General features: G+C 45.2%; 1 protein-coding gene across 1 annotated transcript in view; it reads left to right on the top strand.

The window, feature by feature from the left end:
* The first annotated feature begins 12,168 nt into the window (after nt 1-12,168).
* Nucleotides 12,169-12,952, top strand: part of NLRP9 (NLR family pyrin domain containing 9) — a 31,102-nt gene continuing 30,318 nt past the window's right edge. Inside the window, exon 1 of the mRNA XM_064380780.1 lies at nt 12,169-12,486. Within this exon, the coding sequence (XP_064236850.1) occupies nt 12,210-12,486 (277 nt within the window). The 5' untranslated portion in view covers nt 12,169-12,209. The remainder of the gene's footprint in view (nt 12,487-12,952) is intronic.

Genomic DNA, 12,952 nt, shown 5'->3' with positions numbered 1-12,952 from the left:
GGTTCCATCTTCAACGAATTGATGTAGCTGATGCGGCAGACGTATCTACGTCTCAAGAATATGGGTTTCTCAGGCCGGGTGCGGTGGCTCACACTTGTAATCCCAGCACTGTGGGAGGCCGAGGCGGGCGGATCACGAGGTCAAGAGTTCGAGACTAGCCTGGCCAACATAGTGAAACTCCATCTCTACTAAAAATACAAAAAAAAAAAAAAAAAAAAAAAAATTAGCCAGGTGTGGCAGCCGGCCGGCGCCTGTAATCCCTGCTACTTGGCAGGCCAAGGCAGGGGAATTGCTTCAACCTGGGAGGCAGAGGTTGTAGTGATCAAAGATCGTGTCACTGCATTCCAGCCTGGGTGACGGTGCAAGACTCCGTCTCAAAAAAAAAAAAAAAAAAAAAAATTCAGGTTTCTCAAGACAGGCCAGACAGTTAGGACTTCTTGCTTCTCACAAATGTTCCGCTGTGGCTGCTGCCTGGGGGGAAAGTGCCTCTTCATGGAGATTCCACGAGATGAATGAACTGGGTTCTTTTACCTTTAGGGATTGTGTACCTACTATGCGATATGCCTTGTACCAGGCAATGCGGGTACAGACATGAAGAGTCATGGCTGCTAACTTCTGAATTTCAAGTGCTAGCTGGAATGAAGAATACCATTCATTATTTGACTTAGAGTTGAGGTGGTGAAAGGGTTGAGACCCAGGCTGTCCAACATGGCGGCCACCAACAGCATGTGACTAGCAATCTGCTGAAATGGAGCTTATCTGAATTGAGATGCACAGTGAGTATAAAACACACACTAGATTGTGAAGATGTTAGATGAAAAGAATTCTCATTAATAGCTGTTTAATATTGGTTACATGTTAAAATGACAAATCTTTGGATGTTAAAATTAATTCAACATGGCTGGGCGTGGTGGCTCACGCCTGTAATCCAAGCACTTTGGAGGCCAAGGTGGGCGGATCACCTGAGGTTGGGAGTTCAAGACCAGCCTGACCAACATGGTGAAACCCTGTCTTAAAAAAATAACAACCAAAAAAAAATTAATTCAACATGTTTCTTTCCACTTTCTTTAGTGTATCTATGAGGAAATTTATCATTATACATATGGGTTACAGTAAGTGTCTTTTTTCTTTTTTAGACACGGGGTTTCACCATATTGGCCAGGCTAGTCTTGAACTCCTGACCTTGTAATTCTCCTGCTTTGGCCTCCCAAAGAAGTGTTGGGATTATAGGCGTGAGCCATGGCACCCATCCTGGTTTTTTTTTTTTTTTCGCCCAGGCTGGAGTTGCCCAGGCCGGAGTACAGTGGCACAATCTTGGCTCACCGAAACCTCCGCCTCCCGGGTTCAAGTGATTCTCCTGCCTCAGCCTCCCGACTAGCTGGGATTACAGGCATACACCACCACACCCTGCTAATTTTGTATTTTTAGTAGAGATGGGGTATCTCCATGTTGGTCAGGCTGGTCTTGAACGCCTGACCTCAGGTGATCCACCCACCTTGGCCTCCCAAAATGCTGGGATTACAGGTGTGAGACACCACACCCGGCCACCAATAGACTTCTTAATAGGCATGGGCTAACTAATAAAATATTCAGCCAGGGTGGGAAATTCAGTTTCAGCCAGAATGAAATAAGGCATAATGCAACTCATTAAAGAACTAATATACGTCGCAAGAGCAAGAGATAACTGCAGAATTTCCTGAAATTAAAAGAACAATTTCGCCATCATTATAATTGGCATGATCATGTCTAACATGATTAATTTCATCGATGTAATAATGAAAGGCGAACTTTCAACAAAAATAAAGACATCTCGTGGACATATATATGAAAAGGAAAATGGAATGCTGAGTGTTTCCTCTTCAAGTCAATGCTACTGTGAGCTTTGGGCCTGGTCGGAGGGTCAGGTTAGAAATGAGTTGGATTCCTTCGAGACCGGAGACACAACGCTCATGCAGGGACAGGTGTGAGCGTTCTACACTGGCCAAGTGAGATGCAGAAACAGAACTCTTTATTCACAGGAGATTCTTGAGGTGCTGGGATTCTAGTGATTCAGCAACAGAATTCTTACCTCTATACCGGGAGAGAAAGTAAGCCAGTGACTCCCCCCCAGTGACAGTTGATTCTCAACAATTTAAAAATATTAGCAATTGAAAGCCAAAGGTAGTTCCAAAAATTTCCTGGAAGGATACTAAAGGAGAAAAATACGAAACCAACACATGAACACTCACATTTATCCCAGGCAAGGGCTGCTCAGGTGAGCCTACCAAAGGCAGAATTGAACACTTCCGGGCACCTTTTGCAAGTGCAGCCATGTGGTAATACCAAAGTGAAAATATTCCTCATTCATTGCTTCAAAATAACTACAAGACACACTTAGAAACAACTTCCCATGAGCAAGACTCAGCGACACTACGTGAGAACGCGTGCCCCGACACTCAACACTCTAAAAGCTGCTGTGCAATAACTTTAATATTATCAAAATAGTGTGCATGATAAAAACTATAAAAATACATATTGACTTACATTACTATAAACCCACATAGAGGAGAAATATTCAATATTTGTAAAGTGGTATGATATTGTAGCAGCAACAGAAAATAGACAAATGGCCGGGCGCGGTGGCTCACGCCTGTAATCCCAGCACTTTGGGAGGCCAAGGCGGGTGGATTCCGAGGTCAAGAGATCGAGACCATTCTGGTCAAGATGGTGAAACCCCGTCTCTACTAAAAAATACAAAAATTAGCTGGGCATGGTGGCACACGCCTGTAGTCCCAGCTACTCGGGAGGCTGAGGCAGGAGAATTGCCTGAACCCAGGAGGCGGAGGTTGCGGTGAGCCGAGATCGCGCCATTGCACTCCAGCCTGGGTAACAAGAGCGAAACTCCGTATCAAAAAAAAAAAAAAAGACAAATATAGTACAATAAAAGCTACAGAAAGAGACCAAGGCAGCTTATGGATGTTCTGCATCAAGTGGGTGGCTTCGGAAAACCGATACGGGAAGACAGGCTGTGCAATATATGTGTTTAAGTAACTGGCATCAACAGATAAAACTGAAGCACTACATCACGTTGTGAAGGTTTATTAAGTGAGTTAAAAATTTACATGTGAAAAAGAGATATTAGTGTGTGAAAGGAAATACAGGGAAATAGTTGACTTTCAGGATAGAAAGTATTTATATCACTCATACGTGATAAGACTGATAAAAATAGACGTTAATACATTGTAAAACAACTCTACCCTAAAATACCATAACCAATAAATAGAAAAGCCCAAATTTTGGAAAGATTTGTGATTTTGTATTAAAATATGTAAAGTCAAGTAAATCTTTAAGGAAAAGAAGAGGCAATTCACAAAAGGGAAATCAAGTGAAGCCCAGCCCTACTCCCCCCACCCCATCATCACAACATCATCTTCATCTTCACCGTCACCCTCATCATCATCACCACCATCAAGACATCATCGCTGTCATCATAAATATCATCATATCATCCTGTTCGTTTCACACACACAGGCGGGAAAAAAGTGAAGTGAAGCCACACCCATAGTCTAGAGAAGAGGTTGCTGTTCAGCTGAAGGGCTTAACCACTTCTAACCTGCGCCAGATCCTGTGGCAGCTCTCAGAAAAACTGAAAAAAAAAGGCAAATCAAGACACAGCCCTCTAAAGTATGCACAGTGGCCCAGCTAAGGATGGTTTAAACAGTCAGGGGAAGGAGGCCGGGTTAGAATTTTGATGGAGAGTATCTGGGTAAAAGAAAGGCCGAGATCCCTGGAGAGGAAAGATTCTTTGAGTCTCTCAGCTCAGTCTCATTAGGCGGAACTGAGTCTCACCTTCCCATAGATCCAACACACTGCCTAAGCCCCACTGGTATCAGGGATGCCTGGAGGCAGCAGGTAGGAATGTTCTCAACTGTAGCCTGCACCCTGATGGCCTCAAGTGTGTTTGACAAAGAGAATAATAATGCTGTCTACTTAAGGAGGCTGTTAAGAGAAGGATCTTGCATGAAACGCATTGAGCAGTAGGACTTTTACACATTAGCATTCAAATAATGCTAAAGAGGGTGGAGATAAGAATGGCAGCTGTGGGTGGATGTTGGCGATGAGAGAGAAGACGGGGCAGCCTTTGCACAGGAGTCAGTGATGAGGGTAACAGGGCGCTGGGAGACACCTGGAGGTTCTAACGTCTGCCCTTTACAGCATTCACACCTGAGGAGTTAAAAACGAACCTAAACAATTGCCCTCTGGGTCTAGTCCTCATTATCCATGACAGCCAATGGAAAGGGAGAGATTCTGTGGCCAGTCAGAGAGCAGCCCTGGCTTTTTAATGCTCGGTGTCCACAGCTGTTCTGTGACGAGTGCCAGCCGGGAGGACCGGGATCTGGGTTGGGTAAGTGTTCACTCTGTCCTTTCTTTCTACTTCGTTTGCCCAAACTCTCAGTGCTTCCTGGAGGTCGGGAGTGCATAAAGAACAAGTGAGAGGGCACCAGAAATGATCAAGTCCCGACCTTTTGTTTTGGCAAGAATGCACTGTAGTGAAAAGCATTTATTTATTGTTTTGAGATGGAGTCTTGCTCTGTGGCCCAGGCTAGAGTGCAATGGCGCGACCTCAGCTCACTGCAACCTCCACCTCCCGAGTTCAAGCGATTCTCCTGCCTCAGCCTCCCAAGTAGCTGGGATTACAGGCATACACCACCACACCGGGCTAGTTTTTGTACTTTTAGTAGGGACGGGGTTTTGCCATTTTGGCCAGGCTGGTCTCAGCTCCTGAAGTCAGGTGATCCGCCTGCCTCGGCCTCCCAGAGTGCTGGGATTACAAGTGAGAGCCACCATACCGGGCCTGTAATGAAAACCATTTACATTTGCAGAAAGATTGTGTACCCGGCATTTTCACGAGTTAAAACTTTTGTGTTTCCCAACTTTAGGTGAGAGAATGGGACTCTTTCAGAAGGCATTGTCTCCTCGTTTTTTTTTTTCTAAAAGTGAGTTAGAGATACGGAAAACTGGAGGACTTGGAGGGCTGGGGAGAAATGATGAAAAAGTCCAACGCTGACCGGGTTTGTTGGGTCTGATTAGGAGAGTCGTGTAACCTGGGGAGACACCAAACGTTTGGCAGTGAGGAGTCAGGTGGAGAGGATTAAGCTTGAAAGCTGCCGACATGGTGACTTAGCTGATTGGGTTTGAAGTCGTCTCTCATCAGCCGGTTCTAGGATGTCCTAATTTTATGCTAAATTATATATTCATCAGGTTGTCAGTAATGTTTCCCTTGCATGCCTGCAAGGACGCTGTGAGGGTAGGGTGAACCGGGGGGTAGAATCCGCGAGGAATGGGGAGATTGCGCCAGGGACCTTGGATGGCAGCCACACGAAACGGTAACGGGGGGTGGAGCCTAGCGTCAGTGGGAGAGAGGGAGGCTCCCCTAGAGAGGAAGGAGAAAGGAATGTTCGGAGAAGGGGTTGAGGGCACGTGAGTTCTTAAAAAACAATTGTGGGCCGGGCGCGGTGGCTCACGCCTGTAATCCCAGCACTTTGGGAGGCCGAGGCGGGCGGATCACGAGGTCAAGAGATCAAGACCAGCCTGATCAACATGGCGAAACCCCATCTCTACTAAAAATACAAAAAATTAGCTGGGCATGGTGGCGCGTGCCTGTAATCCCAGCTACTCAGGAGGCTGAGGCGGGAGAATTGCCTGAACCCAGGAGGCGGAGGTTGCGGTGAGCCGAGATCGCACCATTGCACTCCAGCCTGGGTAACAAGAGCTAAACCCAAAAAAATTATGGTGAAATACACATAAAACTTGCCATCTGAACTCTTAAAAACAGTACAATTCGGTGGCCTGAAGTACATTCACACTGCTGTGCAGTCATCAGCATCCCTAGAACCTGTTCAAACTCAGTGCCCGTCAAGCAGCTCCCCGTCAGTGCTGCTCCAGCCCCTCCAGTCTCCCTCTGACTCCATACGACGGTCTTCTACCGTGATATTGTGCCATTACTTAACTGCTCTCTTATTTATTAATATTTAGGTTTTTGCCTTCAACAATTATTTAAAACCCTGCAATGACTATTTGTGCACACAAAACTCTGGTCACGTTTGCAAATGCTGCTTTGGGATGGATACCAGGAAGTAAAATGGTGGGGTTGAAGAAAATCTTCATTTTCCATTTTAATAGAGGTTGCCACATTTTCATTCAAAGCTACATGATTTTATATTTCTACCACCAGTGTTTAACCTCCATTTCCCCATATATTACCATGAAAATTACATATATTCTATATATTTTCTCTCTATATTCTATATACTATATGTTCTCTGTATCTATATATAAGTATATATTTTTTCTTTTCTTTTTTTGAGATGGAATGTTGCTGTTGTCACCCAGGCTGGAGTGCTGTGGCACCATCTCGGCTCACAGCAACCTCTGCTTCCCAGGTTCCAGCGATTCTCCTGCCTCAGCCTCCTGAGTAGCTGGGATTACAGGCGCCGGCATGCCTGGCTAATTTTTTGTGTGTTTTTAGTAGAGATTACAGGCGCCCACCATGCCTGGCTAATTTTTTTGTGTTTTTAGTAGCGATTACAGGCGCCCACCATGCCTGGCTAATTTTTTTTGTGTTTTTAGTAGAGATTACAGGCGCCCACCACGCCTGGCTAATTTTTTTGTGTTTTTAGTAGAGATTACAGGCGCCCACCACGCCTGGCTAATTTTTTTGTGTTTTTAGTAGAGATTACAGGCGCCCACCACGCCTGGCTAATTTTTTTGTGTTTTTAGTAGAGATTACGGGCACCCACCACGCCTGGCTATTTTTTTGTGTGTTTTTAGTTTTGCCATGTTGGGCAGGTTGGTCTCGAACTCCTGACCTCAGGTGATCCACCCGTCTCAGCCTTAAAGTGCTGGGATTACAGGTGTGAGCCACTGTGTCTGGCCTATATATTTCAAATCTGGATGGAAAACGAGCTTCTAAGAAATGTTTCATATATTTAACAGCCATTTAAGTTTATTTCATAAAGTTTGTCCATTTCTTTTTTTTTTTTTTTTTTTTTTATTGAGACGGAGTTTCGCTCTTGTTGCCCAGGCTGGAGTGCAATGGCGCGATCTCGGCTCACCGCAACCTCCGCCTCCTGGGTTCAGGCAATTCTCCTGCCTCAGCCTCCTGAGTAGCTGGGATTACAGGCACGCGCCACCGTGCCCAGCTAATTTTTTGTATTATTTAGTAGAGACGGGGTTTCACCATGTTGACCGGGATGGTCTCGATCTCTTGACCTCATGATCCACCCGCCTCAGCCTCCCAAAGTGCTGGGATTATAGGCGTGAGCCACCGCGCCCGGCTAAGTTTGTCCATTTCTTTCTCAATAAGTTAAATTAGCTTTTTGCTTGCCTGTCATAGTAAAATGTACATTTAAAATTTAACAGCGGATTCTCATGCTTTTGCCTTATTTTCTATTTTATTGTGACTGTAGAATGAGACCAGTGATTTCTAATTTAGAATGCCTGTTTCTCTTTTAGTTTTAATTTATGCCCAAGATAATGTCAAGTTTAGTAAATGTCTCATGTGTGTTTGAATGGAATGTACATATTTGATTTGGAGTCAAAGCATTTTCCCTTTAAAAAAATATAAATGTATTTCACATACATATGCCACAGACTTTCTCATGCATTACCTAAATGATATATTCTTTTTTTTTTTTTTTTTTTTTTTTTTTGCTGGATGTGGTGGCTCTTGACTGTAATCTCAGCACTTTGGGAAGCCAAGGTGGGAGGAATACCTGAGGCCAGGAGTTTGAGATCAGCCTGGGCAACATAGCGAGACATCATGTCTACAAAAATCTAAAAAAATTAGCTGGGCATGGTGGTGTGTGCCTGTAGTCCCAGCTACTTGGGCGGGGGAGGCGGGGAGGTTGAGGGGGCATTGAGGCTGCAGGGAGCTGTGATTGGCCCAGTGCACTCAGCCTGGGCACAGGGCGAGAGCTTGTCTCAAAAAATATTTTTATTGTGGGAAAATATGCATAATATAAAACTTACCTTTTTTTTTTTTTTTTTTGAGACGGAGTTTCGCGCTTGTTACCCAGGCTGGAGTGCAATGGCGCGATCTCGGCTCACCGCAACCTCCGCCTCCTGGGTTCAGGCAATTCTCCTGCCTCAGCCTCCTTAGTAGCTGGGATTACAGGCACGTGCCACCATGCTCAGCTAATTTTTTGTATTTTTAGTAGAGACGGGGTTTCACCATGTTGAGCAGGATGGTCTCGATCTCTTGACCTCGTGATCCACCCGCCTCGGCCTCCCAAGGTGCTGGGATTACAGGCGTGAGTCAGAATCTCCTTCCTTGTTCAGGCTGTATGACAAATGCTGTATTTACCGACCACGTTTCACGTATCCATTCATCTGCTGATGAACACTTGGTTACTTCCACGTTTCAGCTATTGTGAATAATGCTTCTGTTAACATGAGTGTCCAGATACCTCTGGGAGAGAGCCTGCTTTCAATTCTTCTGGGTTGCTGTATCTTTCGGTAATTCTGTTTTTACATTTTTCAGATAATATGATACAGTTTTCCACAGTGGCCGAACCATTTCACATTTATTTATACATTACTAGGGTACAAGTGTCCAGTTTCTCTACCTTCTCATCAAAACTTGTTATTTTGGTATATTATTTTTTGGTAGTTGCCATCCTCATGGATGGGAGGTGTTATCTCAGGGAAGTTTTGATTTCTAGTTCCCTGATGGGTAGTGACACTGAGCCTCTTTTTACGTGCTTACTGGCTGTTGGCCATTTGTATATCTTTGGAGGAATGGCTACTCCAGTCCTTTTCACATTTTGAATAAAATTGTTTTGTTAGTGAGTTTTAGAAACTCCCCATGGGGCCGGGCGCGGTGGCTCACGCCTGTAATCCCAGCACTATGGGAGGCCGAGGCGGATGGATCACGAGGTCAAGAGATCGAGACCATCCTGGTCAACATGGTGAAACCCCGTCTCTACTAAAAATACAAAAAATTAGCTGGGCATGGTGGTGCGTGCCTGCAATCCCAGCTACTCAGGAGGCTGAGGCGGGAGAATTGCCTGAACCCGGGAGGCGGAGGTTGTGGTTAGCCGAGATCGCACCATTGCACTCCAGCCTGGGTAACAAGAGTGAAACTCCGTCTCAAAAAAAAAAAAAAAAGAAACTCCCCATAATCTGGATTTTAACCCCTTGTAAGATACATGCTTTGCAATATTTTCTCCCATTCTGTTGGTTGACATTTTGTTTTTGACATTGTCTTTGTGTTTGAGACACTCTCGCTCTGTCACCCAGGCTGGAGTGCAGTGGCACAATCTCAGCTTGCTGCAGCCTCCAGCTCCCGGGTTCAAGTGATTCTCCTGCCTCAGCCTCCCGAGTAGTTGGGATTACAGGCGCCTGCCACCAGGCCTGGCTAATTTTTGTATTTTTAGTAGAGAAAGCATTTCACCATGTTGGCCAGGGGTCTCAAACTCCTGGCCTCAACTGATACGCCTGCCTCGGCCTCCCAAAGTGCTGGGATTACAGGTGTGAACCACCGCACCTGGCCGATACTGTCTTTTGATGTACAAAATTTTAAAATTTTTATAAAGTCCAGTTTGTCTGTTTTTCCTTTTGTCTGTTTCATATTCAAGAAATAATAGCCAAATCTACGTCTGGAAGCTTTTGCCCTACATTTTCTTCTAAGAGTTTTATTTCTTTTTTTTTTTTGAGACGGAGTTTTGCTCTTGTTACCCAGGCTGGAGTGCAATGGTGCGATCTCGGCTCACCGCAACCTCCGCCTACTTGGTTCAAGCAATTCTCCTGCCTCAGCCTCCTGAGTAGCTGGGATTACAGGCACGCGCCACCGTGCCCAGCTAATTTTTTGTATTTTTAGTAGAGAGGGGGTTTCACCCTGTTGACCAGGATGGTCTCGATCTCTTGACCTCGTGATCCACCCGCCTCGGCCTCCCAAAGTGCTGGGATTACAGGCGTGAGCCACCGCGTCCGGCTCTTCTAAGAGTTTTATACTTTCAGGCCTTCCATTTAGCTCTTCAATCCATTTTGCATTGATTTTTGTTTATGATACTAAGGGTCCAAATTTATTCTTTTGCATGTGACCATGGGTGGTGTGCAATCTTTGCTAGTAGTTTGTGATTATCTGAAAGGTATATTAGCTCGGATGCAGTGGCATTGTATTTGTCATTATCTGCTTGTGTGTGAAGTGATATTGCGAGGGACACATACGTCCGTGAGTTCTATAACTTGGGGAACTGAATCTTGGTGTTCAGAAATTATTAAGTCCATTTCATGCTTTCTAGCTTGAGTGCTTTTCAGTGCTGGTATTTTATACTATTTTTTTTTTTTTTGAGACGGAGTTTCGCTCTTGTTACCCAGGCTGGAGTGCAATGGCGCGATCTCGGCTCACCGCAGCCTCCGCCTCCTGGGTTCAGGCAATTCTCCTGCCTCAGCCTCCTGAGTAGCTGGGATTACAGGCTTGAGCCTCTGTGCCCGGCCTGGTATTTTATACTATTAATACTTTGTTGGGTAAGAATTTGCCAGGCTTTTTCTTTTATTTTACTTTTCTGTGTATTATCTAGGATTCTCTTTGATTTATTTATTTATTTTTGAGACGGAGTTTCGCTCTTGTTACCCAGGCTGGAGTGCAATGGCGTGATCTCGGCTCACCGCAACCTCTGCCTCCCGGATTCAGGCAGTTCTCCTGCCTCAGCCTCCTGAGTAGCTGGGATTACAGGCACGCACCACCGTGCCCAGCTAATTTTTTGTATTTTTAGTAGAGACGGGGTTTCACCATGTTGACCAGGATGGTCTCGATATCTTGACCTCGTGATCCACCCGCCTCGGCCTCCCAAAGTGCTGGGATTACAGGCGTGAGCCACCGTGCCCGGCCAGGATTCTCTTTTAAACAATATATAGCAGGATTTTTGTTTATTCAGTGTGAGTCTATATAATAGTGAGCAATTTTATTTCATTCATGTGTTAAGATTATATTTGGACTGGGTGCAGTGGCTCACGCTTGTAATCCCAGCAGTTTGCGAGGTGATGGATCACCTCAGGTTAGGAGTTCAAGCAGCCTGGACAACATGGTGAAACCCTGTCTCTACTTTAAAAAAAAAAAAAAAAATTAGCCGGGCATGGTGGCAGGCACCTGTAATCCCAGCTACTTTGGAGGCTGAGGCAGGTGATCACTTGAACCAGGGAGGTAGAGGTTGCATTGAGCTGAGGTCATACCATTGCCCTCCAATCTGGGCAACAAGAGTGAAACTCCGACACACACACACAGTTATATTTGTATTTTTTTTTTGTTTGTTTGTTTGTTTGTAGAGACGGGGGGTTTTACCATGTTGACCAGGATGGTCTCGATCTCTTGACCTGGTGATCCACCCGCCTCGGCCTCCCAAAGTGCTGGGATTACAGGCGTGAGCCACTGCGCCCGGCCTTATTTGGTATTATTTTTGCCACCTGTCTAGCATATATTTCTACTTCATTTCCTGTCTTTTGTTGAATTGCAGTGATTATCTGGAGAGTTTCTAAAAGTGGGAAAGTTCACTGTTCTGTGTCTGAGTCGTTAGTCTGCAGATACTAACCTATGGTAAATCCAGCTTTTTCTTTATATACTATAATAAGACATTTACCCCAAAACGAAACAAAAAAATCTAAATTTGCCTTCATACCTTCTTCCTTTCTTTCTTTTCATCTTCCTGAATGTGATCATCTGCAATTTTAATGTTTATTTTTTCATTATCAAAATCGGATTCGACTATACTAAGTATAGGAAGGTGTACAGAGCAGACAAACTCAGGATGCTGGCAGGAATGTAAGTTATTACATCCACAAAGGAAAATCGTTGAGCAGTTTGTAGTAAACATGGTGACCCGCGTGTGCTCTTTGACCTATAATTTATAAATCTAGAGGAATGTGTGCTTGTATGTACCAAACTACACACAAATGCTTGTTCATGGAAGCATCATCTATGTTAACAAGAAAGACACGTACGTGCCAGTCAGCTGTACCATTCACATGCATTTGTGTGGGGAAAGATGCGGCTTCCTCCCTAGACAATGACTGATGCAAGGTACGTGCGACGATACCCATAACTTGAGCTGCTTTAGGCTGCCGCAACGTAACTCTGCGATCATATTCTTCTCCAGGTATCATTCATTCTTTATTTTCCAGGATCTTTCTTTTCCTTCTGGGGACACCTGAGCCCACAATCCTGGGACAATATGGCAGAATCTTTTTTTTCGGATTTTGGCTTGTTGTGGTATCTGAAGGAGCTCAGAAAGGAAGAGTTTTGGAAATTTAAGGAGCTCCTCAAACAAGAAGCTCTGAAATTTGAACTCAAGCCGATCCCCTGGACTGAGTTGAAGAAGGCTTCCAAAGAAGATGTAGCAAAGCTGCTGGACACACGTTACCCGGGAAAACGGGCATGGGAGGTGACGCGGAGCCTGTTCCTGCAGATCAGTCGCAAAGACCTCTGGACGAAGGCTCAGGAAGAGATGAGTAAGTGCTGGATGGAGGGGTGGGGACCCGAGGGGCAAGGTCGGTTCACTGGGACCAGGTGACAGCATTGTTGAATGAGTGGCCACGGCCTCCACCCGATGAGAATGTGTGGGTCAGCATGAGAGTTGGAGGCAGGACGATTTGCAAGGCCGGGCTGTTCATGTTCCGGCCGGTGATGAACTGGGGGCGGATGGTGTCCTGGATACAAACCGTTCACTTAAGGAGCGTCTTCCCGCTTTTCCACCCCAGGTGGACTCATTGCTACTATGGGAGATGACCGGGCAGTTAGTGTGTGCATTACATGTCTACTGAGATGGAATTCTAGTATGGTAGCTGCCTGTCCTTTTTTTTTTTTTTTTTTAAACAGAGACAGAGTTTTGCCATGTTGCTTAGGCTGGTCATGAACTCTTGGGCTTAAGAGATCCACCTGCCTAGGCCTCCCAAAGTGCTGGGATTACAGGAGTGA

The sequence above is a fragment of the Aotus nancymaae genome, unplaced genomic scaffold (genome assembly GCF_030222135.1).
Source record: "Aotus nancymaae isolate 86718 unplaced genomic scaffold, 86718_ANA_hifiasm-v0.15.2.pri h1tg000028l, whole genome shotgun sequence".
Lineage (NCBI taxonomy): Eukaryota > Metazoa > Chordata > Mammalia > Primates > Aotidae > Aotus > Aotus nancymaae.
This window is presented reverse-complemented; position numbering and strand designations above follow the sequence as displayed.